This window comes from Bubalus bubalis, chromosome 4 (genome assembly GCF_019923935.1).
Source record: "Bubalus bubalis isolate 160015118507 breed Murrah chromosome 4, NDDB_SH_1, whole genome shotgun sequence".
NCBI classification, from domain to species: Eukaryota; Metazoa; Chordata; class Mammalia; order Artiodactyla; family Bovidae; genus Bubalus; species Bubalus bubalis.
The window spans coordinates 149,119,622-149,147,171 of NC_059160.1; the positions used below are offsets into that span (position 1 = coordinate 149,119,622).

The 27,550-nt window shown below is 43.0% G+C and overlaps 1 protein-coding gene across 4 annotated transcripts in view; it reads left to right on the forward strand.

The window, feature by feature from the left end:
- Positions 1-26,261, forward strand: part of VCL (vinculin) — a 108,830-nt gene extending 82,569 nt beyond the window's left edge. For 2 of the 4 annotated variants that reach the window (XM_045165555.1, XM_045165556.1), the window contains exons 10-22: positions 309-484; positions 2,553-2,743; positions 3,974-4,173; positions 5,450-5,578; positions 9,179-9,328; positions 10,905-11,013; positions 12,128-12,430; positions 13,904-14,028; positions 15,735-15,920; positions 19,034-19,237; positions 21,256-21,459; positions 21,851-21,955; positions 24,184-26,261. In XM_045165555.1, coding sequence (XP_045021490.1) covers positions 309-484; positions 2,553-2,743; positions 3,974-4,173; positions 5,450-5,578; positions 9,179-9,328; positions 10,905-11,013; positions 12,128-12,430; positions 13,904-14,028; positions 15,735-15,920; positions 19,034-19,237; positions 21,256-21,459; positions 21,851-21,955; positions 24,184-24,330 — 2,229 coding nt within the window. In that variant the 3' untranslated portion in view covers positions 24,331-26,261. The remainder of the gene's footprint in view (positions 1-308; positions 485-2,552; positions 2,744-3,973; positions 4,174-5,449; positions 5,579-9,178; positions 9,329-10,904; positions 11,014-12,127; positions 12,431-13,903; positions 14,029-15,734; positions 15,921-19,033; positions 19,238-21,255; positions 21,460-21,850; positions 21,956-24,183) is intronic. The other 2 variants (XM_045165557.1, XM_045165558.1) reach the window with 1 other exon arrangement.
- The last annotated feature ends 1,289 nt before the right edge of the window (positions 26,262-27,550 follow it).

Below are 27,550 nucleotides of genomic sequence, written 5' to 3' on the forward strand. Positions count from 1 at the left end.
TTTTCAAGTATTTAATGAAGAAAAATGTTTAAGAACCTGAAGAATTAATAAGGTATGATTAATTCAAGATAAGATAAAACTCATGAAGATATTTTATCCTGATGAGAACAAAAAAAGTCAGTTTTAACAAGATGGATTGATTTGATTTTACCTTAGCAAGAACCAATGTAAAATAATAAGGACTAACTAGCATTATTGCTGATATGCCTTGTGATTACTTTTGAAATATTTCTGACGCCCTTGTTAAGTTGAATAAAATTGGTTCATGAGTAAATCACAGTGTGCTTCTTTTTCATTTCTGTGTGTAGAATTGGCTTGCAGATCCAAATGGTGGACCAGAAGGAGAAGAACAGATTCGAGGGGCTTTGGCTGAAGCTCGGAAAATAGCAGAATTATGTGATGATCCTAAAGAGAGAGATGACATTCTGCGTTCTCTTGGAGAAATATCTGCTCTGACTTCTAAATTAGGAGATCTACGAAGACAGTATGTATTTAATCAATTAAATTATGCTTTAACTCCTCCCTTTTCCCCCGTTAGCACATATGTAGTTGAATTTTATACGTTAAATGCACATATGATGCTCTTCTCCTGTATTCTCATTGATTCTCTGTGACATGGTAAGGGCAGATAGTTTTAAATTAATTAATTAATTTAGGATACTAAGAACACCTTTTTTGGGATCTGTTTTTTAAATTTCTTAGGACATCCTGCTACACCATATTTGTGACTTTTCTACAGGCATATGAGGAAAATAACTTGTGGCTAGCTGTGAAAAGATAGGGGTGTGTGTGGGGTGGGATTGAGGAGACATAAGAAAATATTTTCTTCCTTCCTAAGCAGTATATTTTTTATGTAGCAATTATAAAAGACCCTTAAATATGATATTCTCACCACAGCTTCTTTTGAAGATTTTTTTTTTTTAATCATTGAAACAGATAAGGCCTTCTTAGCACTTACTTTGATTATATTGAAAAAAGGTGTTGCTTTCTCCTTTTGAAAGATATTTTCCTGTCTTAAAGAAAGCAGCTGCATCACATGCTAACAGAACATTAAGAAAGCATACAGTGGCAGAAGTTAAGAGGTGATTCTCTCTCCCGCCTCAGTCCTCTAGCCGCTTCTCCAGGGATAGCAATAGTCCAGTATCTTGAGAGATTTAAGATACTTGAATGCTTCAGTCCTGTTTTTCTGTGTTTCATTTAACTTGTATGTTTCAGTTTCTGTTCTTCCATGGGAGAGTGCTACCTTTTTCCCAAAGAGGTACTTTAGAGTTCTTTCAAATCTTACATTGGCTAAGAGAGCAATATTGGCTAAGAAAGCAAACTCTGGCCTCAGCCCATGAAATAGAAATGAGTGAGAGCAGGGTGGACATACTTTTTAGGCAGGAGGTTGTGGTGATAGAGAGCAGCTTATGTAATAGCTGAGATTTGATTTGGTATCAAGCTCAATCAATTGGGGGTCACTGCTTTATACGCCAAATCTTAAATTATGTAGGTGGGAAAATGTATAACTAGATAATTGTAAAATACAATGGGTTTCCCAGGTAGTGCTAGTGGTAAAGAATCCTCCTATCAGTGCATGAGACATAAGAGACGCGGGTTCAATCCCTGGGTCAGGAAGATGCCCTGGAGTATGGCCAGGCAACCCACTCTAGTATTCTTGCCTGGAGAATCCCAAGGAGAGAGGAGCCTGGTGGGCTACAGTCCATAGGGTCTCAAAGAGCCAGACACGACTGAAGCGACTGAGCCCCCACACATGCAAAATACAATATCTACAAATTTAGGTATCTGTTTAATAATATTAGCTTGTTAATACAGTCTGCTTACATTTTTACTAGATATGAAAATACACAGTGTAGGAAACTGTTCTCAGGATCTAAACACAAGTCCATATACATAGCAAGCACTCATTAATGTTTCTTAATGAAGAGAGAATTAATGATGACACTGATAACAGCAGACCTTCGTGTTTGGTCACATGCCATCATTACTTATAATATAATCCAATATATGTATTTATATAAAACTTCCTGACAGGGCAGTTGCCTTTTTTGTCCAGCTTTACAAAAATGGAAAAAGTATAAAAATTTAGAATCATAAAGGGGCTCTTAAAATGGTATCTAAATTAGTCATTCTGTCAGGTAGGATAATATTTGCAGTTTTATCAGTGAGACAGGTACACTTCTCCTGGTTTACTTTTCTATGACCTACTGGACTTGAGCTATAAAATGAGTCATACTCTTGAGGTGGTAGGCTGGAGGGAAGGATTAGCTAATCTATTGATGACTGACTGGGCTCAGCTTATCAAATGGTTGAGCTTGGTTGAGCCAGAATGACCAAACTCATATTTAACTATCTTAACTAGGAAAAACAATCAGAATTTATAGTATTAATTTCTTATTTAAGGGCCAAATAGATAAATCCCTTTCCTTTCAAGTCAAGTTAATAATAGTCATTAGCAATTTGTCATTTCATTAGCATTCCTATTATCAATTAAGTCATCTCAATGTAAAGAATATCTTAGTGTGACAGGGTGACTATTTTTTTCTCTGCAGAGGAAAAGGAGATTCCCCAGAGGCCCGAGCATTAGCCAAACAGGTGGCCACAGCCCTACAGAACTTACAGACTAAAACAAACAGGGCCGTGGCCAACAGCAGACCTGCCAAAGCAGCGGTCCACCTTGAAGGCAAGATTGAGCAAGCGCAGCGGTGGATTGATAATCCTACTGTGGATGACCGGGGAGTTGGTAAGGCTATTAGTGCACTTAGCCCTCATTAAACTTATTTCAGTGAAGATAAGCAAGTTGTTGCTAGAGATCCTGTGTCATCTGTGATTAGGTACAGAGGGGCTCTTGAGTCACTGGTGAGTAAGTCATTCCACAGTATGACTCCATCTCTAAATGTGGCCAGTAGTATTTCTTTGATTTAATCAAAAGTATTAGCAAATAAATGATTTTGTTGCAGGCAAATACAAAAGTCCTCAGGTTGCAATTGAAACTTTGAGCTAATTATTTCCAGTTTATGTATACTTTCATTCTATTATACTTCTTTCTGTTATTATGGTCGTTAGAAAGTTGACAGTTAAATATAATTTTTAAAATGAAATAAAAGGTACTTAACTTCCAAGGTTATTTTCAGTTGTGAAGTCTCCTGCATCACACAATCACCTGTAGAATTGATAACCTAAAATTTTGATTTTTGAGAGATTTTAGGAATGGAACTATAAGAATTTAGGTCAAATTATGATAGCAAGCCTGTTGAAGCTGAAAGATATATTTATTTCATTTGTTGCATTCATTGGAAAAAATTTAATTATTTTAATTAATCCAGTGTTGGCTAATCAGGCAGATGTATAATTTACTGGTGGAGGAATAAATTGGTACAAATTTTCTGACTGGCAATTTGGAATTATATGTCAAGAGCTTTAAAAAAAAGTTCATACCCATTGACTCAGCAATTTGACTTATAGGAATTTATTTTAAGTAATAATTAGAGATATTTCTAAGGAGTTACAAGAATGTATATAAACAACATAAATTTTAATAAGTAAATTGCCAACAATTAGATTCATATGATAAAATATTACATAAATTTTAGATCATGATTTTTGAATAATATTTAATGATGTAGAAAAATGCTCATGTTAAATAAAAAGAAGCACAGGATAAAAGTTAATGTATAGTTTATCCCAGATTTACAAAAGAGAAATATATGTATGTATATAGAGGAGCATGCAATGCATTAAAAAAAAAACTGGAAGGAAATGTTCAAATATATTAGTCTCCGAGAGATGGGATTATGGGTGGTTTATATTTTTTTACATTTTTTATATTTCTCAAATGTTTTGTCTTTTTACTGGGGGGAAAAAAAAACCACACCACTAAATGTTACTATTAAAAAGAAATCCTTACCAGAATGGCACAGTGATTGGCCTTTCCATATCCATGTGAGTGTCAGTGTTTTCCCTCCTGGTACAGGTCAGGCTGCCATCCGAGGGCTTGTGGCTGAAGGGCATCGTCTGGCTAATGTCATGATGGGGCCTTATCGCCAGGATCTTCTTGCAAAGTGTGACCGAGTGGACCAGCTGACAGCCCAGCTGGCTGACCTGGCTGCCAGAGGGGAAGGGGAGAGCCCTCAGGCGAGAGCTCTTGCATCTCAGCTCCAAGACTCCTTAAAGGTAGAGCTCGGGAGCATGTATCATTGCATTTCTTATGCTTAACTATAATTGAAAAACTAGGGAGGGAGAGAGTTTTAAAAATACATAATTTCCTGAGTCTAGGGAAAGTGAAAAAGATGTGATCAAGAATATAAGAAAATCCAGAGTTTATTAGGAAAAAGCTTATCAGTGTGTGATAGCAATTAAAATTGTTGTTTCCCAAGAAATACAAGAGCTCTTTCATATCTGCTCCACCACATATCACTTACACTTGTTTAGTCAGCCAGCTTTTTTTCTTAAAATGGACTCCTTTTTTAAACTTATTTAAAAGAAAAGTTTATAATAATTTTGAAGTCAGGAGCTTGATGAGCTAGTTATATTTTTTCTAATATTCTGTAAAAGAAACAATTATTAAAATAAAAACATTTTTCTGTATAACATGTAAAATCTTCTTAGATATCACCAGCCATTGCATGCCTCTCACTTTGAGAAACAGTGGAGGTGACTGAAACTTTTTTGAGTATAAATCTATTCTAAGACTTGGATTGGAACTTCCCTGGTGGTCCAGTGGTTAAGACTCCACACTTCCACTGCAAGGGTCATGTGTTTAATCCCTCATCCCCCTGGTCAGAGAAGTTCCATATGCCTTATGGTGCAACTAAAAAACAAACAAACAAAAACCTTAGGTTGGACTAAATGTGAATTAAAAAAGGAGTTTTTTTCATGACTTCTGAGAATTCTCTTCTTTAGATCCATGTTGGAAAATGGATACATATATTGGTTATTGAGTTTTTCTTGAAATTTATTTGAAATATCATGTATCCAAAAAAATCCATTATTGATTTCTTTCCTCTAAATATAAGAAATTACTTAGAAATTTGGCACTGTATCCACAGTATCTTACAGTTACTGAGATCATGTCAGGCCGCTCCAGCATTGGGACTGGTGAGGGATTATCTCATGGTCTTCTTTGGGCTCAACCCTGTGGTTCTTAGTATTATTTCTTAGAGGCCATCAAGAAATGAAATAAGATTTCTTGCTTGGGTGGAACAGTCTCTAGGGCAATGTGGGTTATGTCCTTAATTGCTTAGAGGGCAAGATTCACTTCTTATACCTGGTTTATGCTAGCTCAGTGCTTTGTACACAGTTGATACTCACAGTTGATAACATTGAAAGAAACACTGAAGGAATGAGTGGGAAGAGAGGACAGTGGCACATCGAGTGGGAAGAGAGGACAGTGGCCGATGTGCTTTTTGGATATTTATGGAAAATTTCATTTGTAAACAATGTTTTTAAGGATCTGAAAGCCCGGATGCAGGAGGCCATGACTCAGGAGGTGTCAGATGTTTTCAGTGATACCACGACTCCCATCAAGCTGTTGGCAGTGGCAGCCACTGCTCCTCCTGATGCACCCAATAGGGAAGAGGTGGGTGTCCGAGGGCTTCCATTTCTTCTGTTGGCCATCCGTGTGTATGTGTGTGTGTGCGTGTGTGAAGGTAAAATGTGACTACAGTGTACATCGGGGTGGTTGGGAAATTGTGGATGAAGAGTAGAAGAGGGAAGGAAGGCCTTGCCACTTCTTATTTCAGTCACCACGTATTTCAGCTAGGAATCTCTTTAGGACATGTCTTCACTTGCAAGTAGTGGAAGACCTGACCATAAGAGATGAAAACAATGGGTTTTATTTTTATCATATAACAAGAAACAGGGAGCTAGGTAGCCTTGGCATTGATTCAGCAGCTTGACACCTTGAAAGCTGGCATCTCTGTGATTTTCATGATCTTTCCTGATAGAGATGGCTGATGCAGCCCTGGGCGTTATGTTCAAGGCAGTAAGAAATGAGGAAGGGGGACACCCCAGTCGTAACTGCCATAACAGTGCCTCTAGTCATAACTGTCTCTTCAGTGTGTCCTTAGGGCACTTTATTCTTTACACCAAAGTCAGGACACTTCTTTTAAGTCATTTGATGTCATTCTTTTACTCAAACCCTTCAGATTACTCCTCTCTGTCCTAGAGTGAAGCCAGAGTCCTTACCATGAACAGTAAGGCCAGTGATGTGCTGGTAGACCAGCTCTCGAGGAGAAAACAAAACAAAAAACAAAAGACTCTGATTTGTAAAGTTTGTTGACTTTCATGATGTAAATACTCCCATGATAACTGGTTCAGTGTGAAGTCACTGTAAGCAGAATTGGGAAGAGATGGTCACTTCTGGCTCTTATGAGTTTGTGTGAGTTGATACCAGCATCTTTGTCACACCTGCATCTGAGATGGTCCCCCATCTACTTCTCTGACCTCATCTGGTACCTCTAATCCCTCTCATGCTCCTCTCTCTGCGTTGACCTTCTTGTGTTGTATTCCCAGTATTCCTTGTTTATGTTTATATGTTCTAATCTTGAAGCCCTTGCTCTTGGCTTCGCTGGTCCTCCCACAGATAACTGCAAACACTGTTCACTCACTTTCTTCAGCTCTCTGCTGAAACATCACTTTGGGGTCACCACCCAGGAGAGCAACCCCAGCCCAAGGAATTTCCTTATCTCCACATCCTGTTTCTCCTTTGTGTTTATCAACACTTGCATATTTACCTCATTTTTCTTTGTATGTTTCCCTCATGTTAGCATGAAAGCTCCATGTGGGCAGGGATTTTGTTTTGTTATTACTTTATTTCCATTTCTTGGCACAATTCTTGGCACATCATTGGCGCTGAGTAAATGAAAGTAAACACTCCCAGAAATCCTCCAGGAGACTTCTGTGTATGTCTCATTGACTGGAACTCTGTCACAAGGCTATCTGACTGCAAAGGAATCTAGGAAAGCAAGTATTTGGTTTTCTAGACTCTGTAGTACTGGCAGTGAAGGAGAAGGAGTTGGTCAGGCACCCAAGACAGTGTAGAACAGGTGGGCAGAGGTTTGTGTTATTTTTATTTGCTAATGACCCCCATTTTCGTTCTGTGGCCTTGATTCCTGGGCAGTTCAGCTCATGGTCCACTTAGGCTGGGGTAATTTGCTATTTTTTCATTCCAGACATCTCTTGGTGTCGGATGAGTAGGCAAACTCTGTTGGTAATCTCTACGTAGATACTGCTGGGTACCATAGCATATATTGTCCTGTCTTCTTCCTATTGGAAATTTGTGAGTTGCCACTGACTCTTCTCGTCATCAATAAAGTAAGACAAGCTACTTTGATCTCACAAATATGTCTTGAATTCTAATTTCTATTCATGTTGCCACAGCTGTAATTCTGATCCTTGCCCCTTGCTGCCTGTGTGACTATACAGCTGTGACTGGTCTTTGAATAGGTCACTAGGGCACAAATAAAATTAAAGGTCTGAGCCTGATATTTTCCTGCTTAAACCTTTCAGTGGTCCTTCCTTTTCGCATAGGAGAAAGCCAGGGCTCTGTGATCTGGCTTCTAATACTCTCCTTACCCCTGTTTCACACAAAGCCCTGCTTCTCAGTTCATGTCCCAGCAATAAATACCTCTTTGCTTATAGTTTCCTGCCTACTCTGTCCTTTCTTTTCTCCATGTCTTTGTTCTCTCTGTCTCTCTACCTAATTATCTTCCCCATTATCTCTTTTGGCTAATTTCTATTTATCCTTTATTCTAGTATCCTTTTCCTTCTGGATAGGTTATGTGCCTTTTTCCTCCCAAGTATCAATGCTGAAATGTATTATTGCAGATAGCACACAACTATTGTAGGCACCTGTTTATGGGCCTTTTAAACCCTGCTAGGATGTGAGCTCCTTGAGATGCAGAAATAATGTCTTACTCATCTTTGTACTTCAGCAGACGTTCCAGAGCCTGGCACATAGTAAGTGCTCAGTAAATTTTGGTTGTGTGACACGAAAAGCAAGCGAAGCAGTAGATTAAGTCAGAGGGAGCAGCGGACATGGTCTGGGATTGAGATGGCCAACAAAGTCAGCAAAAGCCTTGTGTATTCAGAGTAGGGAGACCAGACAAGGAAAGAAACAAGGATGGAGGCCAGGAGAAGAGGACCAGGAGATCAGTGATTTAGGAAGAGATTCTGAGCGTTAAATGGCAAGAACCTGTTAATGGCTGAATCAAAGAAGAGGCCGGGATGGAGAAGAGACTTCAGTCGGGTAAACATAGAACCCTGGCAATGAGGAGCCTGTTTTTGGGCCAAGAGACCTTTCGAGAGTGTGTGCTACAAGCCAGAGCTTGACTCCAAGTACAGGCAGGTAGACCTTCTGGAGGTAAAGAGGAGGGTGGACTCTGCTCGGCAGTCCTGACGTGCTCTGCGTATAAGTGTCACCCAGGACTGCTGCTGAGCGTCAGTGCTCGTAATGTTATTCAGACAAATGACAGAGGAACTGCTGTCCTCTAAGTTCAGTTGTCCCCTTCGAGGTATGCGACTTTGAATAATATCCATGCTGAAGCAGATGTGTGAACTGAATGAACAATTCAGTGGATAGTTTGGCTTTGGGTGATGGAAGTCAGGCGAATTTCCCTTGTGTCAGGCCTGGGTGCGAGCACCAGCTATCGTTTTTCCTACGGAGGTCAGGGGCAGAACTTTTACAACATTAATGGTAATGGGATATGTGAGGGGAGCTGCCCTGAGGAGGCGGGGCCTCTGGTTAGGACTCCGTGGATAGTCTTGATTTTTAACGCATTCAGCCACCAACCTGGAGTAGGTTTTTCTGATCTCTTCAAACTAGAGGATAAGCCTTGGGAAAGGGGGATTAAGTCTTTGGATGCTGTGAACTTCTTCTTGTAGACCACATGGCTCTGTATGTCTTGTTTGCACTTGGTAGGCATTAGTTGAACTGAAATTCAAGGATGTGTGTGTGTCTGCATACATGTGGAGCTAATGACCAAATCTCTAAGGAGATATGGCAAGGCCAGGACTCAGTGTGTGACTGTTGTCTTATTAGCTGGGGTTTGATGTCATCTGCTGAAGTCTTTGCTCAAGCAGTTGCTGCCTCTACTTAAAAAGAGAGACTTTTCCCTTAGGCTGTCTGACCTGTTTTATTGAAATAAAATTACTTAATATCTTTGTTTTTTTCCTCAAGGTGTTTGATGAGAGGGCAGCTAACTTTGAAAACCATTCAGGAAGGCTTGGGGCCACAGCAGAGAAGGCGGCTGCTGTTGGAACTGCTAATAAATCAACAGTGGAAGGCATTCAGGCCTCAGTGAAGACAGCTCGAGAGCTCACACCCCAGGTGAGTTTCACTCCCTTTTTATCATATAAGTTCACACTGTAGTGAGTAAAGGAGGTTAACTACAGAACAGTTTCTATAGATTTTTGAACTCTTATTATTATAAAATATCATGAAAAAAACCCCACATTTACCCTTAGTGTCTATAAAATCATTTTTATATTGTCTGAATTTTTTTACAATGATATGATTAGTTTTGAAAGTAGAAGAAACTAGTAAAGTACCCCCCTCCCATGCAGAATTAGAGAAAAATTTGATAATCTTGAGAGGTTAGTTGGTTTTGATTTTAGAGTTTATGCCTTTCTGCACATCTCTTTGAGGCTATTTAAACATTTTTAGTTGTGTTTATACTTAGTTTTCTTTTCTCTTTAATTATATAACCAAGATATACCAGACTGTGAACAGAATATTGGAAGAGTGGGAACAAAAGAAAACAAATCGGACAGGAATTAAAGTTCTAGTACATAATAGACGTTCTTTAAAAAAAATCAGTTCAATGTCATTTAGTGTGATGTTTGTGCATTTTTTTTCTTTCAATTGAATTATAGAAAATTTATTATTTTTTCACTTATTTACTCAGTATATATTTCTTAAATGCCTGTGATACATTAGAAACTGTCTTGGCTTTACAGATTTGTGATACTAGATTTGGTGGGAGCTTGTAAGCAGAGACAGGGGACATTTAGCATGTCCCTTCATTGTTCAGCTTTTATCCATGTGGCATGTTAAAAGTTAGATTCTCTTGAAAAATCAAACATGTCCGTAAAACATGAGTGTATCTAACTTTCGTGAAAAAGTTCCATAAAACATGAAGAATAAAATATAGAATTTCTGTATAAAACCGAGATTCCTAAACAGAAACGCAGCAGCAGGCTTAACATACCAACTGTAGAAAGAACCAGGACTTTGGAGATAGATCTGGGCTCGAATCCTTTCCTCACATGTAAACGGAGGTAACTTTTTCCTAGTGGATTGCTTTGAAAATATGTTTATAACATATAAACATCTGTTTATACGTTTATATAACATTTGATAAGTTATCAAATGTTATAACTTATCAAATACTCAGTAAATGTTAGTTCCTTCTCCTAGAGCTGTAACTGACTAGCTAAGCACTCTTGAGCAAGTGACTTCAATTTTCTGTGTCTTGGTTTTTGCAGCTTTGAAGCAGAGAAATTATTATCCTGTCTCTCTCACAGGCTTGTTGTGAGGATTCAGCCTGATAATGGATGTGAAAGTACTTTGTTAACTATAGACAGTTGTTTTTAGTAAATATTCATAAATCTGTTAATCAGTATCTTTTTAAACGGTGCTTTTTAAGATGGAAGGACATGGAGGGCTTAAGTATTTGTCTGTTTTGTGAATGTTTGGAAGTATCAAGCAAACACTCCTTTACTTTGTTACTTTATTAGCTGAGCTGCTTATCAAACCAAAACTAAAGTGTTTGGCCTTAAAGGAGACTCGCCGACTTTTGGCCTTAGAGTGCCACCTGCAGGTGAAGAGGGGGAAGCTTCACTCAAGGCTTGTGTTTGAGAGGGAAGGTGCTCTTGGTGTTTCAAGGTTGCTTTGTCATTCCCAGGTGGTCTCAGCTGCTCGCATCTTACTTAGGAATCCTGGAAATCAAGCTGCTTATGAACATTTTGAGACCATGAAGAACCAGTGGATCGATAATGTTGAAAAAATGACAGGTAGCGTTGTGTGTAAAAATCTTGCTGGCTAATCCATGAGAAACAAGTTCTGAGAAACTCAGGCAGGACCGGTTATGTTACTAAGCTGTAATTGGATAAAGGGACTGTCATGTGCCTGACAGTGTACTTGGCCCTGATTAAGGCCTCTGAGCAGCGGCGGCTTCTCATTCAAGCCTTGCAACTTTGTCCAAAGAGAAACTCTTTGAGCCCCTTTGATTTTAATGCTGCCCTCCCAGTGTGATGTTTATTGTTACAGCTCCTATCTTCTCTGAATAGTGCCTTGTCTCTGTCTGAGCTGGGGTTTGGTTTCAGAGGCTGAGAGGCAGTGTTTGTGGATACAGTAAGTGTCCCTGTCATTTTCAACGGGTTCACATTTCAAGGAACCACAATAGCTACCATTTAATACAACTTGTCTCAGAATTTCCTCCAACTTATCGACTACGTAGTTTGTTTTTTTTAAAAAAGGAGACACCAACAACCAATAGATCTGTGTCTGTGCAGTTGAAGTGGCATCTCTGAATCTTCTTCATTCTCTGTGGAGGGAGGGATGGGAGAGGAAAAGATGAGGGAGGTAGACGCTTCAGCTTCCCTGCATGACCTGCTGGGACAGGGGTCCACAGCAGCCAGTGATGAAAGAGGAGCTCCTTGGGCATATGAAGACAGGTAACAGAAACAAGAAACAGGCTGTTAAGGTTACTGGAATCCACCGCATGGCTCATCTTGGGCACTACGAGCTGCCAACAAGCAACAGATGGCTGGGGAGTGAGACGGGAGGAGAAAACATTCTTAACAGATAATGTGGTGCTGATGCAGCGAAGGTTTCAGACACAATCCTGGTTTCCTCCTGATGTGAAAGCATTTCTGGGTGTCTGTGGTAGATATAAGAAGGCTGGGACCACGGTTGGTAAAAATGCTCTGAATCTGTTTGGCTTCCTGGGCTACATTCTCACTCCCCACCCCCCACCCTCCAGTGGTGCTTTTGATTGTATAAGAAGGACTTTGAGCTGAAGGTGAGAATTACGAGTGTTGTCCTTTCACGTGAGTGGGCATCAGGGTTTTGGAGTCTCTATTCTTGTAAAATAGAAACTAAATTCCATTTCTATTCTCCGGACAGGGCTGGTGGACGAAGCCATTGACACTAAATCTCTGTTGGATGCTTCCGAAGAAGCAATTAAAAAAGACCTGGACAAGTGTAAAGTTGCCATGGCCAACATTCAGCCTCAGATGCTGGTCGCCGGGGCAACCAGCATTGCTCGTCGGGCCAACCGGATCCTGCTGGTGGCTAAGAGGGAGGTGGAGAACTCTGAGGATCCCAAATTCCGTGAGGCTGTGAAAGCTGCCTCTGATGAATTGAGCAAAACCATCTCCCCAATGGTGGTGGATGCAAAGGCCGTGGCAGGAAACATTTCTGACCCTGGTAAGCAATGCATGGTGTGGTTCACCTCACCTGAGAGGTTAATTCAGGCAGCTGACAGGGAGGGAAAAGAAGATGAACCCCAAAATGCCCACATGCAAAGTCTTGGAGGAAAAACTACAGCCTGCTAGTTTGAGAATGCTAGATTAATCTTTTTCTGTTCAAAATATGTTGGACAGAATATTTCCTGAAGTGTTGGCAGGGTTATCATAACTTAGTTTCTCTGGAGCAGCTTCTCTGCACTTTCTTCATGTAGTCTGACTAAATAGCTCCTCCTGTTGAATCATTATTTTGGAAATTTCTCAAAAGATGCATAATAACCAATTTATCAACCACTTAACTTATATCACTTGCATAACTTCTGCTTTTCTTAAAATGCTTTTTCTCTAGACAACATTCTTTATTTCTGTCAAATTTGGAGGACCTGAGTTGACCTGTGGGTCTCCTAGGTGATTATCTTGATCCTACACCAAAGAATTTGGGTTTTCTTTAGCTGAATTTTGGTCATGTTTTCTTTGCTGCTGAAGATGTGTCACTCCTTTCTGGTAGGAAACATCTGAATTCCTTCCTTCTGTGAACCTCCAGTGATTCTAGCCTCTTCTCTGAGTAGGACCCACTCAGTGTGAGAGAGTGGGAAGAAGGGGCTGCCCTCTTCATCCCTAGCCCAGGCAAAGTCTACCTCGTTTTCCCAACCCACCATCTCTAAAGACGTGCTCAGTTTCCTAATTGGAGTTTCTAATAGTTTGAGTGGCTTCCCAGGTGACACTCAGTGGTAAAGAATCTGCCTGCCAATACAGGAGACATGGGTTCAATCCCTGGATTGGGAAGATCCTCTGGAGAAGGGAATGGCAAACTGCCCCAGTATTCTTGCTTGTAAAATCCCATGGACAGAGGAGCCTGGCGCGCTACCGTCCATTGGGTTGCGAAAGAATTGGACACAACTTAGTGACTAAACAACAGAAATAGTTTGAGTAAATTCTTTAATCCTAGGTGACTGGATACAGTAGCAGCAGCTCAGTATAGGGGCTAATATGCTGAATGCCAAGTGGAGCAAAGGAGTAGGTAGGGAGAAAGGTGAGAAGTACTCCAGGGAAAGTCTGCCCCATCTAAAAGTGACATCTCCCCTGTTCTGAGTGGGGCGTGTTTATCTCTTGACTGCTTTATCATGAGAGGTGATGAGCACCACCTGATCCCAAAGTGTTCCTGCCCAGGAGTGTCCCAAGTGCTTGTCAGCTGTCCAGGCAAGAAGGTCCCCTGAGCACTGCAGGGAAGGGCTGGTTTGTGCTGCTTCTGACTCTTTGCAGGACTCAGGGCATCTGCCTCGCTCTTACCTCCCTTCCCTTTCAGTCACTGCCTGTGCCACTTACTGGCAGCTTCACACCCAGCTTTTGTTACTGGAAACCAGTTCTTCTGCTGGACAGACAGTGCTCCAGGGTACTGACCTACCCAACTGAAAGTGAGGGTGTCTGTGTTTAGGACTGCAAAAGAGCTTCCTGGACTCAGGATACCGGATCCTAGGAGCTGTGGCCAAGGTCAGAGAAGCCTTCCAACCACAGGAGCCTGACTTCCCGCCTCCTCCACCAGACCTTGAACAGCTCCGAGTAAGTAAATCCAGATACATGGGGAGAACTGAGCAGCAGGGTATTGGGACTGTAGTGGCAGAGAGGTAGTCTGCTCTGGAGCCTCTGTCACTAGGTAGCTTTGTTTTATTTTACTTGAATCTCAAAGGCACAACTCAGCTTTCATTCTTGAATCTAGAGGAGTCCTAACCCTGTGCTTATGCATTGGGTGTGCTGGGTAAGTGGAGAGTCTGTGGTGTTGGTCTGCTTTGATGGGGAGTGACTGGAGCAGAGGAGCTGGCTATGGTCAGTGTGAATGCGATGAGTGATGAGTTAGTGGGGTAGGTTGGTGAGGAGTGAGAAAATAGCCATATTGGAAATAGCTTGTCCTTAGGAATAGCTTATCAAGGCAATCATTTGATTTAATGTCCTGATTTACTTTCCCATATTTAATGTCCCAAATTTGCTTTCCCATATTTAAGTTTCTAAGTTTGTTGAGGACAAATTTGAGTGATTGTGCCCATAGCTAATGACCAGTGCTTCCCTAGCCACCAACACTTCTTTTTTGATATGATTTGATTCTTTCCATTTAATGGACTGTGGGTGGGTGGTTAGAGCCAGGAGATGGCTCTTCTGGGGAATGGATTCTTACGGGATCAACAGAGTCCTGACATTTGGAATCAAGAACTTAGAAGTCATTTGGTCTAGGCACTCCTCATTGGTAAATGAGGAACCCAAGGCCCTGGGGAGAAGTTCCATGCTTATGCAGCTGCCCCTTAACTCTGGTCCGAAGTTAAGACCAGAATTTAGATCTTCTTTGAGGCTCTTTGGCTCGGTATTGCCATGCATGCCTCCCTGGGATATGTCCAAGACAGTAGCTGCTAGTTTTTTGTGAAGAAAAAAGGAGGAAAATATGCTTCTGTTGAGACTGAAGCAGGTGGCCCTCGTGCTCAGTGTGGATGATTGTGAATGTGGGTGACTTTTCTGGGGATACTTTTTTTTTATTTAAGAAAAAAAAAAACTTGTTTATTTTTAATTGAAGAATAATTGCTTTACAATATTGTTTTGGTTTCTGCCATACATCAACATGAATAACCCATAGGTATACATATATCCCCTCCATCTTGAACTTCCTTCCTATCTCCCACCCCATCCCACCCCTCTAGGTTGTCACAGAGCCCCAGTTTCAGTTCCCTGAGTCATACAGCAAATTTCCAGGGCTATCCACTTTACATATGGTAGCGTGTGTATTTCCATGCAACTCTCTCCATTTATCCCGTGTCCACACAGCCCAACCTCCCCGTGTCCACAGTCTGTTCTCTGTGTCTGCATCTCCACTGCTGCCTTGCAAAGAGGTTCATCATTACCGTTTTCCTAGATTCCATATATATGTGTTAATATATGATATTTGTTTTTCTCTTTCTGATTTACTTCACTCTGTATGATAATGCTCTAGGTTCATCCACCTCGTTAGAACTGACTCAAATGTGTTCTTTTTTATGGCTGAGTAATATTCCATTGTGTATGTACCACAGCTTCTTTATCCATTCATCTGTCGATGGACACCTAAGTTGCTTCTATGTCCCAACTATTTGTAAATAGTGCTGCAGTGAACATTGGGGAACATGTGTCTTTTTCAATTATGGTTTTCTCAGGGTGTATGCTGGGGATGCTTTTTAGAGGAAAGGAAAGGATTCTAGTGGGGTAGTTCCTAGGACTTTACTTATAACCTAGCAATTCTTTCTTAGCTGACAGATGAGCTTGCTCCTCCCAAACCACCTCTGCCTGAGGGTGAGGTCCCTCCACCCAGGCCCCCACCACCGGAGGAGAAGGATGAAGAATTCCCTGAGCAGAAAGCCGGGGAGGTGATTAACCAGCCAATGATGATGGCTGCCAGGCAGCTCCACGATGAAGCGCGCAAGTGGTCCAGCAAGGTAAGTAGTGAAGCTCTTCTTGTTGAGAAAGGATGAAGAGCCGACACACAGCCCAGGAAGTCTTTTTGGAAAATCGCCCTCTCTCTGCTTTGGTTTGTGTTGCTGCCAGGAGCAGGATCCTCTTCTTTCTTGTGATTTAGTGAGATGTTTCTGGTACTTGATGGTTTCTCCTTCTAGCAGCTCAAGTGAGAGCTAGGACACCTGTGGTTTGAGACGAAGGTTCCTTTCCTCTTTCCTCTGGAGTATCAGCTCCCCTGATGGTGGACATTTAGTCTCTAAGAACTTTCTCTTCTTTCTTGGGGTCACTGAATGTTTTTAGATGCTCTCTTGGTAATTATCCACACTCCAAACATGGCACAGTCTTCTGTGGGCTCTGCTATAGCTATATGAAATATTTTCATTTTCCTTCTCTTTTCTCATAGAAGCAGATATTTGGTATCTTAAAAGCTTTGTCCTTTGTCCTTTTATCAGAATCATCTTACCCTTCAATTCAAGACAGCTGCAGGCTAACTCCAGCAGATCTGGAAGTGCAAGTGTTAAGGTGGTTGGTGAACATTGGATGCTACAGCAGTCATGCCCCATGAATAACTTTTGCCTGCGTGCGTATCGGCTGTGTCTGACTCTTTGCAGTCCCGTGGACTGTAGCTTGCCAGGCTCCTCTGCCCTTTCAATTTTCCAGGCGAGAATACTGGAGTGGGTTGCTATTTTCTCTTCCAGGGGATCTTCTCCACCCAGGGATCAAGTCTGTGTCTCTTGTGTCTCCTGCATTAGCAGGTGGATTCTTTACCACTGAGTTACTTGGGAAGCCCCTATTTGGCTCTAAATGATGAAAAGTGAGTGGTAACCTTTCTAGATAAGAGTTAAATTTATTTGTTAGTTTTAAGTCAGTTGTGTTTCTACTATGACCCTACATCTTTATTCCCAACATCTATTTTCCTCTTTTTACACTCTCTGTCATCTCAAGCTCTTGTATTGAATGTAGTTCCCAAGGGACCTCCCGCACATGCATCTGATCTTGGGTTTTTTTCAGGCTGGGAATGTGCCCTTGGGTTTTTTAACTCTGTATTTTTCTGAACTGTTAGCTGTGAGTCCAGCTTCACAGAAGGAATGGTGACCTTGCTGGTGTTAGACTTGACCTGTGGACTTACTTACAGTCATATCTCTCCAACTGGGGCATGCATACCCCTGGGACCGTTAGCAGAATCCCAGTGCATGTGGGGGAGTTGAGTGGGGGTGACAGTGAAGGTTGGTTTTACGTAAAGATTTTAAAGAAAATTTATTTATTTATTTGGTCATACCTCATGGCCTGTGAGCTCTTAGTTCCCTGACCAGGAATTGAACCCAGTCCCCAGCAGTGAGAGCGCTGGGTCTTAACCACTGGACCGCCAGGGAATTTCCTAAAGAAAATTTAAATTTCATTACAATAAACCCAAATACATTGTTCAGAGGAACACAAAATATACATGAATTGTAAAGATAAACATAAACCTTGAGGGGTGGACAGCACTGGCCTAGATGTTTATCCTCCTCTGCCATTTGTGACCAGAAGTCCTTAAATCTGACTGTGTCTGGTGGTTTGCCTCTGGGGGTTGCTGACTTCAAGCTGTGTGAAGTCAGTAGTTACTTGAACCATGTGTGTTTAGGGAGGTGGGGAGTGGGGTGTGTTTGTTTCTATCAGTCTGTCTTTGTACACTCTGGGACTCTGAACCCCACCCAGAAGGAGTGGGCTGGCCTTACCTCTAAGGAATGGGGATGAGTCCTGGTTGAGACAGTTTAGGTGAAAGGATTTAGAAGGTACCTACACTGCGTGTTGGCGCTGAGTCCTCCAAGTTAATAGTCATTTTTTTGGAGGCAGGCTTCCTGTACGGATTAAGATTTTTAGGAGTTGTAGCAACCTCAAATTAAATTTGACACAAGCTCTTACTTTCTCTTGGTTAGAGATGTTTGTAATCTGAGATTACATACCCTGAGATGTTTGATATAAAGAACCCGTGTTTGCCATTCTTTATTTTTTTTTTTTTGCCATTCTTTATATCAGTGGTTTGGCTTCACTGGGGGTAGTTCCTTTCATTTTCTTTCCCCCTCAACCTGTTTTTAGCGTCTGATCTCCCTGCTTCCTCCCTGGGCTTTCAGAATCCCATCCCTCGTATTAAGTTGTCTTCCCCAACACACACAGGTCCCATTCTCTCATGGGCATCAACTTAGAGCTCCTCTGAACTCAGCCTTGGTCAGTTGGCAAGGCCATGCGTTAATTATCTGTGGACTGTGTAAACTGAGTTTGGGCTGAGTGCAATTGGAGAGATTTAGGTTGGACCCAAAGAGTAGCTTGCGGAGGCAGTAATAGATGCAGAGTGAGATTGTGAAGCGTTGTCTCTGAGGACTTCAGATAGGGACAACTGCTCTGAAGTATGTTTTCCCTAAGGTGGATGCTGGATGAGGATGAAGGAGCCTCTCGAGGCTCCTTCTAGCTGGGTGACTGTGGGGTATTTGATAAGCCCTCTTCACTCAGCGTTGTGTTTTCCTTTCCTCTTTCCTGATTTGATATCTGTTGATTCCAGTTTATCATTTTAGATTCTGGGACTCTTAACCCCAGCAAGAAAAAAAAATTTTGTGTCTGGCAGAGCTGACCCAAGATACTGCCTGTGTCCAGGAAACTGTAGAACAGTGTCCATATGAGTCAGCAGGTTTTTCACTTTGTTCTGTTCAAAGCAGCTTGTGTGGCCACATTTACTTTTCCCCTGTGAATTCCTTTTAAAGTTAATAAGCTACTATTGATTGTTTGGCTTCTCAAAAATGTTCTGACCCAAGAATTACTCTTTGGTAGTAAGTGTATTAAAAAGGAATGCCACTTTCTTTCTTTGTATAAATATGTCTCTGGAAACCTTTGCTACTGGAGTAAGCAAGCCTCTTTCCCTTGCTATGAGCAGATTGGTGCTGGAGGCTGAGAATTCCCTTTCTGCAGAGCTTGGCTCATCGGACTCCTGGAGGGAATCCATTTTCTTTCCCATCCTAGGCGAGCTTGGGTTACTAAATCAGCTGAAGCTCAGTTTCCCAAGCCCTACTGCTCTTACTAACACTGTCCCTGTTTCTCATCCTTCCTGCCATCGACCAAGCCGGGTAACCCAGCCGCTAAGGTGGGTATAAGTGTTGTAGCTGAGGCAGAGGCGGCTGATGCTGTTGGGTTCCCTGTCCCCCCTGACATGGAAGACGATTACGAACCTGAGCTGCTGTTAATGCCATCCAATCAGCCGGTCAACCAGCCCATTCTGGCCGCGGCTCAGTCATTGCATCGGGAAGCTACCAAGTGGTCTAGTAAGGTACTGATGAGCGCCCCCCAGTGGGGCTGCTCCCTATGCATCCGGCCATGTGCAGCCTTGACACATTGCATCACTCATGATCTGTGCGGGTCCTGTGAGTCTGGGCCGGGCGGGCGTCTGTCTGTTTGCACCTTGTTGTTAGGACTGGCTTCACAAGTTTCATAGGTCTGCTAATGCCAGATTAATAGGATTGCATTCATGTTTAGGGGTTAGAGAGAGATAGGGTCACTTTTTGAAAGGATTCCTTTTCTTACTGACCTTGTGGCCGACAATGGAACCTTAAACCCCTTGGGAAGCTGTGGATGCGTCTCTCAATGACTTTCAGGTCAGGAACCACTGTAGACCATTAAGAGGTCATCCGGCCTGATCATTGGGCTTTGCCTGCCCCCCACCCCCAGCTCCTCTCCGCTGACCTCTCACTGATGGCTCCGGCAGAGTTGATCAGGGTGAGAAGCAGCTTTACATGGCAGGGTTTCTGGGGAGGACTGCTTGCTGTCCTGCACTTGGCTGCGTGGCAGATGCTGGCCTTAAGGGGTACCCACAGGGAAGGGAGCTTCACTGACTGCTTGATCAGGGGTTTCAGTGGGCCAGGGTGTGGGAGTGGGGAAGAGAGAGGGCTCAAGGCTGCAGGACAGGAACCAACAGAGCTCTGGCCTTAGGGAGTAGAGGATGGGGATCATTACATTTTCCCCTTTGAAGGTGGCATGTTGCAAGAAGAAAGGTTTTGAGGAGTGATGGGTGATAAATAATTAACCCTGGCACAACACTATCCTCTAACCAAGGTCATGAAATCCTGGAATGATCCCAGGTCTGCAATGGAAGAGGTGGGCCTAGCCAACCTTGTCTAACATACTCCTGTTCTCACGAGTTCTTCCCGTAACTGTGTTTTCTCTGGCCTCGATGACTGCCTGGGAGGTTACGCACCCCCTTGTGTAAATGATCAGCCACTTCCTGGTGCCTGTGGATGCCTCTCACAGAGCACCCTGCCGTGGCATGGTTTGTGTATGCCTCACTGCACTGTCTAGAAACTGGAAAGCATGAGGGGAAAAATGCATAGGGCCTGGCCTTTTAGGTAGTTTTGAACACTGCATTTATTATTTTTGCTTGCTATCAGCCAAAAGATGAACCTTTTGAAGGCATAAAGTAAATTACTTGTACATTATGACCCATGAGGGTTATAATGAACCAAAATGCCAAATCTAAGATAAGCTGCTATTAGTTGCCGGGGTTCCAGTTACAGCTTGACACATGATTTTTATTTTCCCAAAGCCTCCCCCATCATCCTCTTAGCTGAAAGAAGTTTCTTTAATTGAAGCCACTTAGCTGAGGGGACTGAAGAATTGATTTTTGGTCTTTTTAAACATGAAGAATGAAAGTAACATGTTCCTTTAGGCTGACAGTACAACCAAGAGGCAGTAGACAGAGGGAAGGAGCTGTCTAGGTCAGAAAAAATTTTTTTCACCAAGGCTAATAATAGTTACTTGGTTTAAATTCTAGTTCAGCAGCGGCAATCCTTGGCTGCTTTTGTAAGAAGGGTAAGGATGAAGAGGATGATTTCAGCATCTGGAAAGGCTCATCTGTATTTTTCCCTTCAGGCCAACTGTACTGCTTTCCCCCCACAGAAAGGAAAATGCCTGTTTAACCCATTCCTTGGGCCCACTCCCATTTTATTGACATGATTAACCTGGAGATGCTGAAGTGCTTGTTTAGTGCTATGCCTGGGGCTCACATGTTGCCCTTTCAGATTAATATCCAAGTCCTCCTTTTTTCCATCCAGTGGTCTCTCTCTCTCTCTCTCTCTCACTCTCACTGAATGCTAGGGTGAGTGCCCTGGCTCACTCTTCTCTTTACTTCTCCTCTGCTGTCCGTATCACTCAAGAATAGCCTGTGTATTCTCTTCTCACCTCCCAGAGGGCTGCTAGAGCAGCAGGCTCCCTCCTCTCTTTTCTGCTTCTACTTCGCTCCCTAACTTGGCCAGAGTATGGGCTGAGCTCACTCTGTGTCTCGCTTCTCTCCAGGGCAATGACATCATTGCAGCAGCCAAGCGCATGGCTCTGTTGATGGCTGAGATGTCTCGACTGGTCAGAGGGGGCAGCGGCACCAAGCGGGCACTGATTCAGTGTGCCAAGGACATCGCCAAGGCCTCAGATGAGGTGACTCGGTTGGCCAAGGAGGTTGCCAAGCAGTGCACAGATAAGCGGATTAGAACCAACCTGTTACAGGTACTCAGGAAAAGTGTGTGTATGTGTGTGTGTGGCGGGGGGGTAGTGGCAGGGGTAGGGAGAAAAGCAGGAGAGAGAAATCCGGGTGAGCAAGGAGGAGGAGGCACCTCATGAAAGAAATAGCAGAAAGGGGAAATATGCCATGTGAGTTTGGGAAAGACAGAGTTGGAAAAGTTTATTTCTGAATCAAATGAAAGAATTTAATGCTTCCATTTCTGGACAAAGAGACTAGACTGATTCTAGGGGGAAAACAAATGGAATTCTGCTGCTGATATATTGAATGCCTTCTGCATGCCAGCCACTGAGAGTAAGAGGTGGATAAGTCTTGCCCTCAAGGAGCTTGCAGGCAAGAAAAACCTAGAAACATACTCAATTAAGTTTTCTTTTTTAGGTATGCGAGCGAATCCCAACCATAAGCACCCAGCTCAAAATCCTGTCCACGGTGAAGGCCACCATGCTGGGCCGGACCAACATAAGTGACGAGGAGTCTGAGCAGGTACGTACCTGCTGCTTCTGATTTCTCACCAGCAGCTTCTGTGCCCCTTTAGGGTGATTTAATTCAGCCTTGAGGAATGAGTATTCAGTACATGGGATGGAGTCTTCAGCTCTCTCAAAAGGGCATCTGTGTTGGAGAGATGCATCAGAAATTTGGAAAGGAAAGTGAAAAGCTCTTGTGCAACTTCTGTCATTTTACAAATGAGAAATTGAGGGTTAGGGAGGTTGAGTGAATCAGCAGCAGTTAGGACTCCACTCAGTTCTTTTTCTCCCTGGAATAGGCTTGGCTCTTTAGAGGCCTCTAGGTTGTGTTCAGTCCTGCCCACTGGAGACCTTTTCGGCTGGAGAACTCCTGCTTCCTTGCCCTCTGGATGATAAGTACCTCAGGGAGGATGAACAGCGCTATCTTTTCAGGGGCATGAGGTGGTTAGGCCTGTGGTGAGGCGGAAATGACATCTCAAAGGAGGTGCTTCTCTTTTGTTTTTTTTTGACAGATATTGAAATAAAGATGGTGGGAATGTTTGCTTAAAGTGTTTCTTGTATGTATTTTGGCAATCCCAGTTTGTTCTCTTCCCTGCCTCCTGGAAATGTGGCTCAGGTCTTTCAGAAAGCCATCATTTGAACACCTCTTCCTCTCCTAAACTCCCTCCAATAGGCTGTGCTGTGAGCCAGACTTCCAATTTCTTCTTATGGAAGATAGCACATCTTTTGTTGAACTGCCCAGACAAGGCTTATCATACATTGGAATATGTATGCGGCACTGTATAACGTGCTATGTAGAGGAGTTAACAAAAGACACAGTCCCTGTCCTTGGAGAAGTCTGGGCCAGGAGACAGGGTAGGAGCACTTGAGAGGAGGCAAGGAGGCTACTTCTCTTGGGGTCAACAGTGCTGCCTTAACTACCATGTTTTAGTTCACTAGCTCTCACCTTAACCCTCTCGTCCCCTAAACCACGCAAACTGGATCTTCACCTGTAACTTCCGTGTATTCTAGGCAGGGTTTGGGCACGCGGCTATTTCCTGTCAGGTGATCTCTTCTGCCCCAAGGAAAGGAAATAGAAAAGACAAGGAAGGAAGGGGAAGACTCAAGAATTTCCAACCTTATCATTTAATCAGTTAACCAACAAAAATGTACCTTGGGAGTGTCTACTATGTTCCATTATTCTAGTAAAAAAAAGAAAAAACTGACAGTGTGGTAGAACGGAAGAGACACAGGACTGCAAGGTAGAAATTGGAGGCCTCATCCTGACTGCTGTGTGAGTTTGGCTGGCAAGTCTCTGAATCTTTCTGGGCCTCAGCCTCTTTGTTGACCAAGTGAAAAGATTAACTGATTGGGACTTCTAGTCCATAGTTATGCCTCTCAGAGCCCATAAACCCTCTGGTATCACATTCACAAATTTTGTGCATCTGAGCTTTTTTTCCTGGGGAGAATCCACAGCCTTCATTAATCTCGCAAAGGATCTGTAGCTCAAAAATATACAAGAATTAAAAAAACTACTGGGTTAGTAGATTGATAAGTTACTAGTGTGATCTCAGTCCTGTATTTTTTATGTTTAGAAGACTTACTTAGATTTTCATGGATTTATAAGGTGGTTGGTTTACTTGATTACTTTTTCATTCATTAATTAAATATTTATGAAATGCCTCATGTGACAGGCACTGACATAACACTAAAATACAGTAGAGAACCAAACTGACGAAATTGCTTCCCTCATGTTACTTAAATTTTAGATAAAATTAGATAAAACATCAGATGAACAACCTAGATAAAACATATAGTTTATCAGCTAGCGATGACGAGTTCTGTAGAGAAAAATGAAGAGAGAACTGGAGGGTGAGGCGCACTGGGAGTTGGGAAGGTGGTTTGTGACTTAAAATAAGGTGAGCAGGAAAAGCCTCAGCAAGGTGATAACTGGGCAGAGAGATCTGAAGGAGGTGAGAGGTGAGCCATTGGGATACCTGAGGGAAGAGCATTCTAAGCAGAGGGGGAGCCCAAGGCAGGGGCTTGTTCAAACATCGGCAAAGGAGTGTACACTAGATGCCATCTGAGAGTGCAGTCCACAATCAGCGATGGTCCAGTTTGGGGTTCTTTTTGGTGATCCAGCTATAAACCACCAGTGACGCCAGGTGCAGGTAGGGTAAACTGCATTCCATTCCTGGCTTAAGCCTGTTTCAGAGGCAGGGCTCCATCAGGGACTCTGAGTAATGGAGAGCTCCTCTTTCCTTGCAGGCCACAGAGATGCTGGTTCACAATGCCCAGAACCTCATGCAGTCTGTGAAGGAGACTGTTCGAGAAGCAGAAGCAGCTTCAATCAAAATTCGAACAGATGCTGGGTTTACTCTGCGCTGGGTTAGAAAGACTCCCTGGTACCAGTAGACACCTGGTTGAACCTGGCTAACACAGAAGCAAGCCCCTGCTGCACAGAACGAAAATGATGTGGTCCCAGGAGCCACCCAAGATTGCTGGGGGGTTGAAAGCCACCATCCTGGCCTGACATACAAATTAGAAAACATTTATACTCTTGTTATGGACACTGAAACATGTCTCTGTATAAGGCCTGTATTCTCAAACACGGCTTTACTTATGCACACTCTATCCCAATAGGCAGACTGGGTTTCTAGCCCATGGACTTCACATAAGCTCAAAATCCAAGAGTGAACACTAGCCTGACACCCTGCTCTGCCCTTGTTCCCTAGAGGACAGCTCCCTTTCCGCCTCCACCCCCTCATTTTTTCCACTAGGCTCCCAAGACCCAGGACCAGGCAAGTCAGTTAAGGAAATCACTGTGCCTCCAACATTTTGGGCTTTCCATGTTGCTGCTGACCCTGCCTGCCTCTCCTGGCTGTGCTTCCTGGGTCTTTTTCAGATGTGAGCTTCACTGCGGCCGGGGAAGGTGGCCTCTGGGGAGCCCCAGCTTGTGGGGCTTGAACTCACTTCCTTCCTTTCCCTAGTTCAATCCTTCTAGTTTCCCACAGTACACAGCCAAATTTCACTTTGTCAGGAGGAAATCACTGTATCATGTGGTTCTGTCTTTACCTCACCCCAGAGCAGTGTCTGTGCTAGGGAACCTTTCCGTCCCACACCCTGCCTTGGCCTGCCAAGGCAGCATCCCCAGAACACACTGTGTGCCCTGGTGCTCTCTGCCACTGGAGAGGCGGAGTAGCCGGGGCGTGGCTCTGCCCACCCTCCTGGCGGGGCCACTCCACGCTTTGTCACTGCCTGCAGAGGTCTACGCTGAGGCCTTATTCATTCATTCTTAGCTCTTACTGTTCTTTCTGAGCTGAAATGCTGCATTTTATTTTTAACCGAATCATGTCTCCTGTCCTGGCTTTTGTATTCTTCCCTCAAACCCTTCCTAGACAAGATTTTAAAGATAAATGTTTGTTTTGTAACTTTGGAAGATCCTTTTTATCCTTTTGAAATTCAGTCCTGAGAATTGGTGCTTGCCCCCAGGAGTGTTTAATGGAAAGGCAATCCTGTCTGAAGGACGATTCCTACCTAAGGGAGGTGGTACTTGCAGACTGGAATTCTGGCACTCTGGGGGATGAGTCAATGGGAAACAGTCCTCAGAAATTCCTACCTCCCTCAGCCAACAACAACCAAGTCCCTTGCAACCTCCCCTCCCTTCCAAGTACAGCTGTTCAAGGGAGTAATAGGTATAATATTTAATTATCACCGTAAGTTTCCTATTAGCAAAGTGAGAGAAGGGAGCTTTTCCTTTCCTGTACTTTTCACTGCTGTCTAAGCATTCCCCAGCACATGAAACTGTATTTCTTCCCAAAGCCAGAACTGGATGAGTAAAGGAGTAAGACCCTTGCCTGAATGTCTCCCCACCTCAAATGTGTGTTAGACCCTAACATCGAATGTGTAAGACTTGTCTTAAGTTGGTACTGTACACTCAGGCTTCCTCTATTACCTTTTAACTGATGATGATTTTCAAGGCCCTCAGCATCTTTGTATAGTTGCTTAACTGATATAAATGCAATATTAATGCCTTTAAAGTATGAATCTATGCCAAAGATCACCTTTTGTTTTACTAAGACTACTTAGAGGAAGTAAGAAAAATCATGTTTGCTCTCCAAGTTCTTCCAGTGTTGAGACGCTGGTTTATACTTTACGCCAATGTGCTTTTCTCTAATATCAGTGCTCAAGACACAGTGAAACAAATTAAAAAAAAAAAATCCCTGAATGCTGATTAGAGATATCACCACTGAAAAACAACATTTATAAGCTAGGATTTGTTATATGCAAATATTTTCTGCCTCTTCTGTTTAAAACAATAAAGTACATTTGTATAAAGCTTTAAATGATGTGGTATGTTACTTCAGCAAGAACTTAAAAAAAAAAAAAACAATCGATTTATCTTTTGGCTGCACTGGGTCTTCATTGCTGCACAAGTGTTTTTCTCTGGTTGCAGTGAGCAGGCCACTGCGGTCCTTCTCTTGCTGTGGAGCACAGGCTCTAGAGTGCGCAGGCTTCAGTGGTTGTGGCTAGTGGACTAGGGCATGGGCTCTCACAGTTGTGGCACATAGGCTTAGTTTCAGCAAGAACTTTTAGATCAGGCTTCAATTTTATTCTGAAGAACAGCAAGTGAAGCTAATCCTCAAAAATGAAGAAACTAAAGATTTTTATTTAACCCAGTATTGTACTGGAAGAAGTAGAAACCAGTGGTAATACATTGACTTCACAAGTTCTGTGTAATAAAGGACAACTCTGGGGATTATACACTAGAAGGAACAGAAATGACAAAGGCTAACAGTAAGAGGCGGAGAAGGCAATGGCACCCCACTCCAGTACTCTTGCCTGGAAAATCCCATGGACGGAGGAGCCTGGTAGGCTGCGGTCCATGGGGTCGCTAGGAGTCGGACACGACTGAGCAACTTCACTTTCACTTTTCACTTTCCTGTGTTGGAGAAGGAAATGGCAACCCACTCCAGTGTTCTTGCCTGGAGAATCCCAGGGACGGGGGAGCCTGGTGAGATGCCGTCTATGGGGTCGCACAGAGTCGGACACGACTGAAGCGACTTAGCAGCAGCAGCAACAGTAAGAGGAAAGCAGGCAGACGCTACAGACCATCCCCTGGTTGACGGAGTCTGTCTTACAAGAGTCCAGCTCTCTGAGGAGGCCATCACTATCCCCTAAGAAGCTAAAGCTGTTACATGTGCAGGAATATTGCGAGTCTACATGTCATAGTCCAAAGTCCAGGGATCCAAACAGGGCTGTGAGGCAGAGCTAGCTTTCCTCTTCTTGAGGAAGCTCAAAGAGTAAGAACAGGTTCTTGAGGTGGAGCTGGGACATCAGTATTTTTGATTGATTTTCTAGATCTAAATATCACTAAAGAGGGAGAGTACTGCTGACTACATTTATCACTGCTTTAACTTAGAAAAGCTGCCGACTAGGGAGGCAGATTCTGGGTATTCAACTTACAGGGAAATGTCCAAGGCTACTGAATTAGCTCAGCAGTATCTGGAAACAGTAGTCATGGCCTCATTTTTGCTATTCACCAAATGTTCACTGGTGCGGCCTTCTTCCTGCATTATCATTATTCTCAAGTCAGATGACTCAAAGGACTACAGGATCACTATCTTCCATAGAT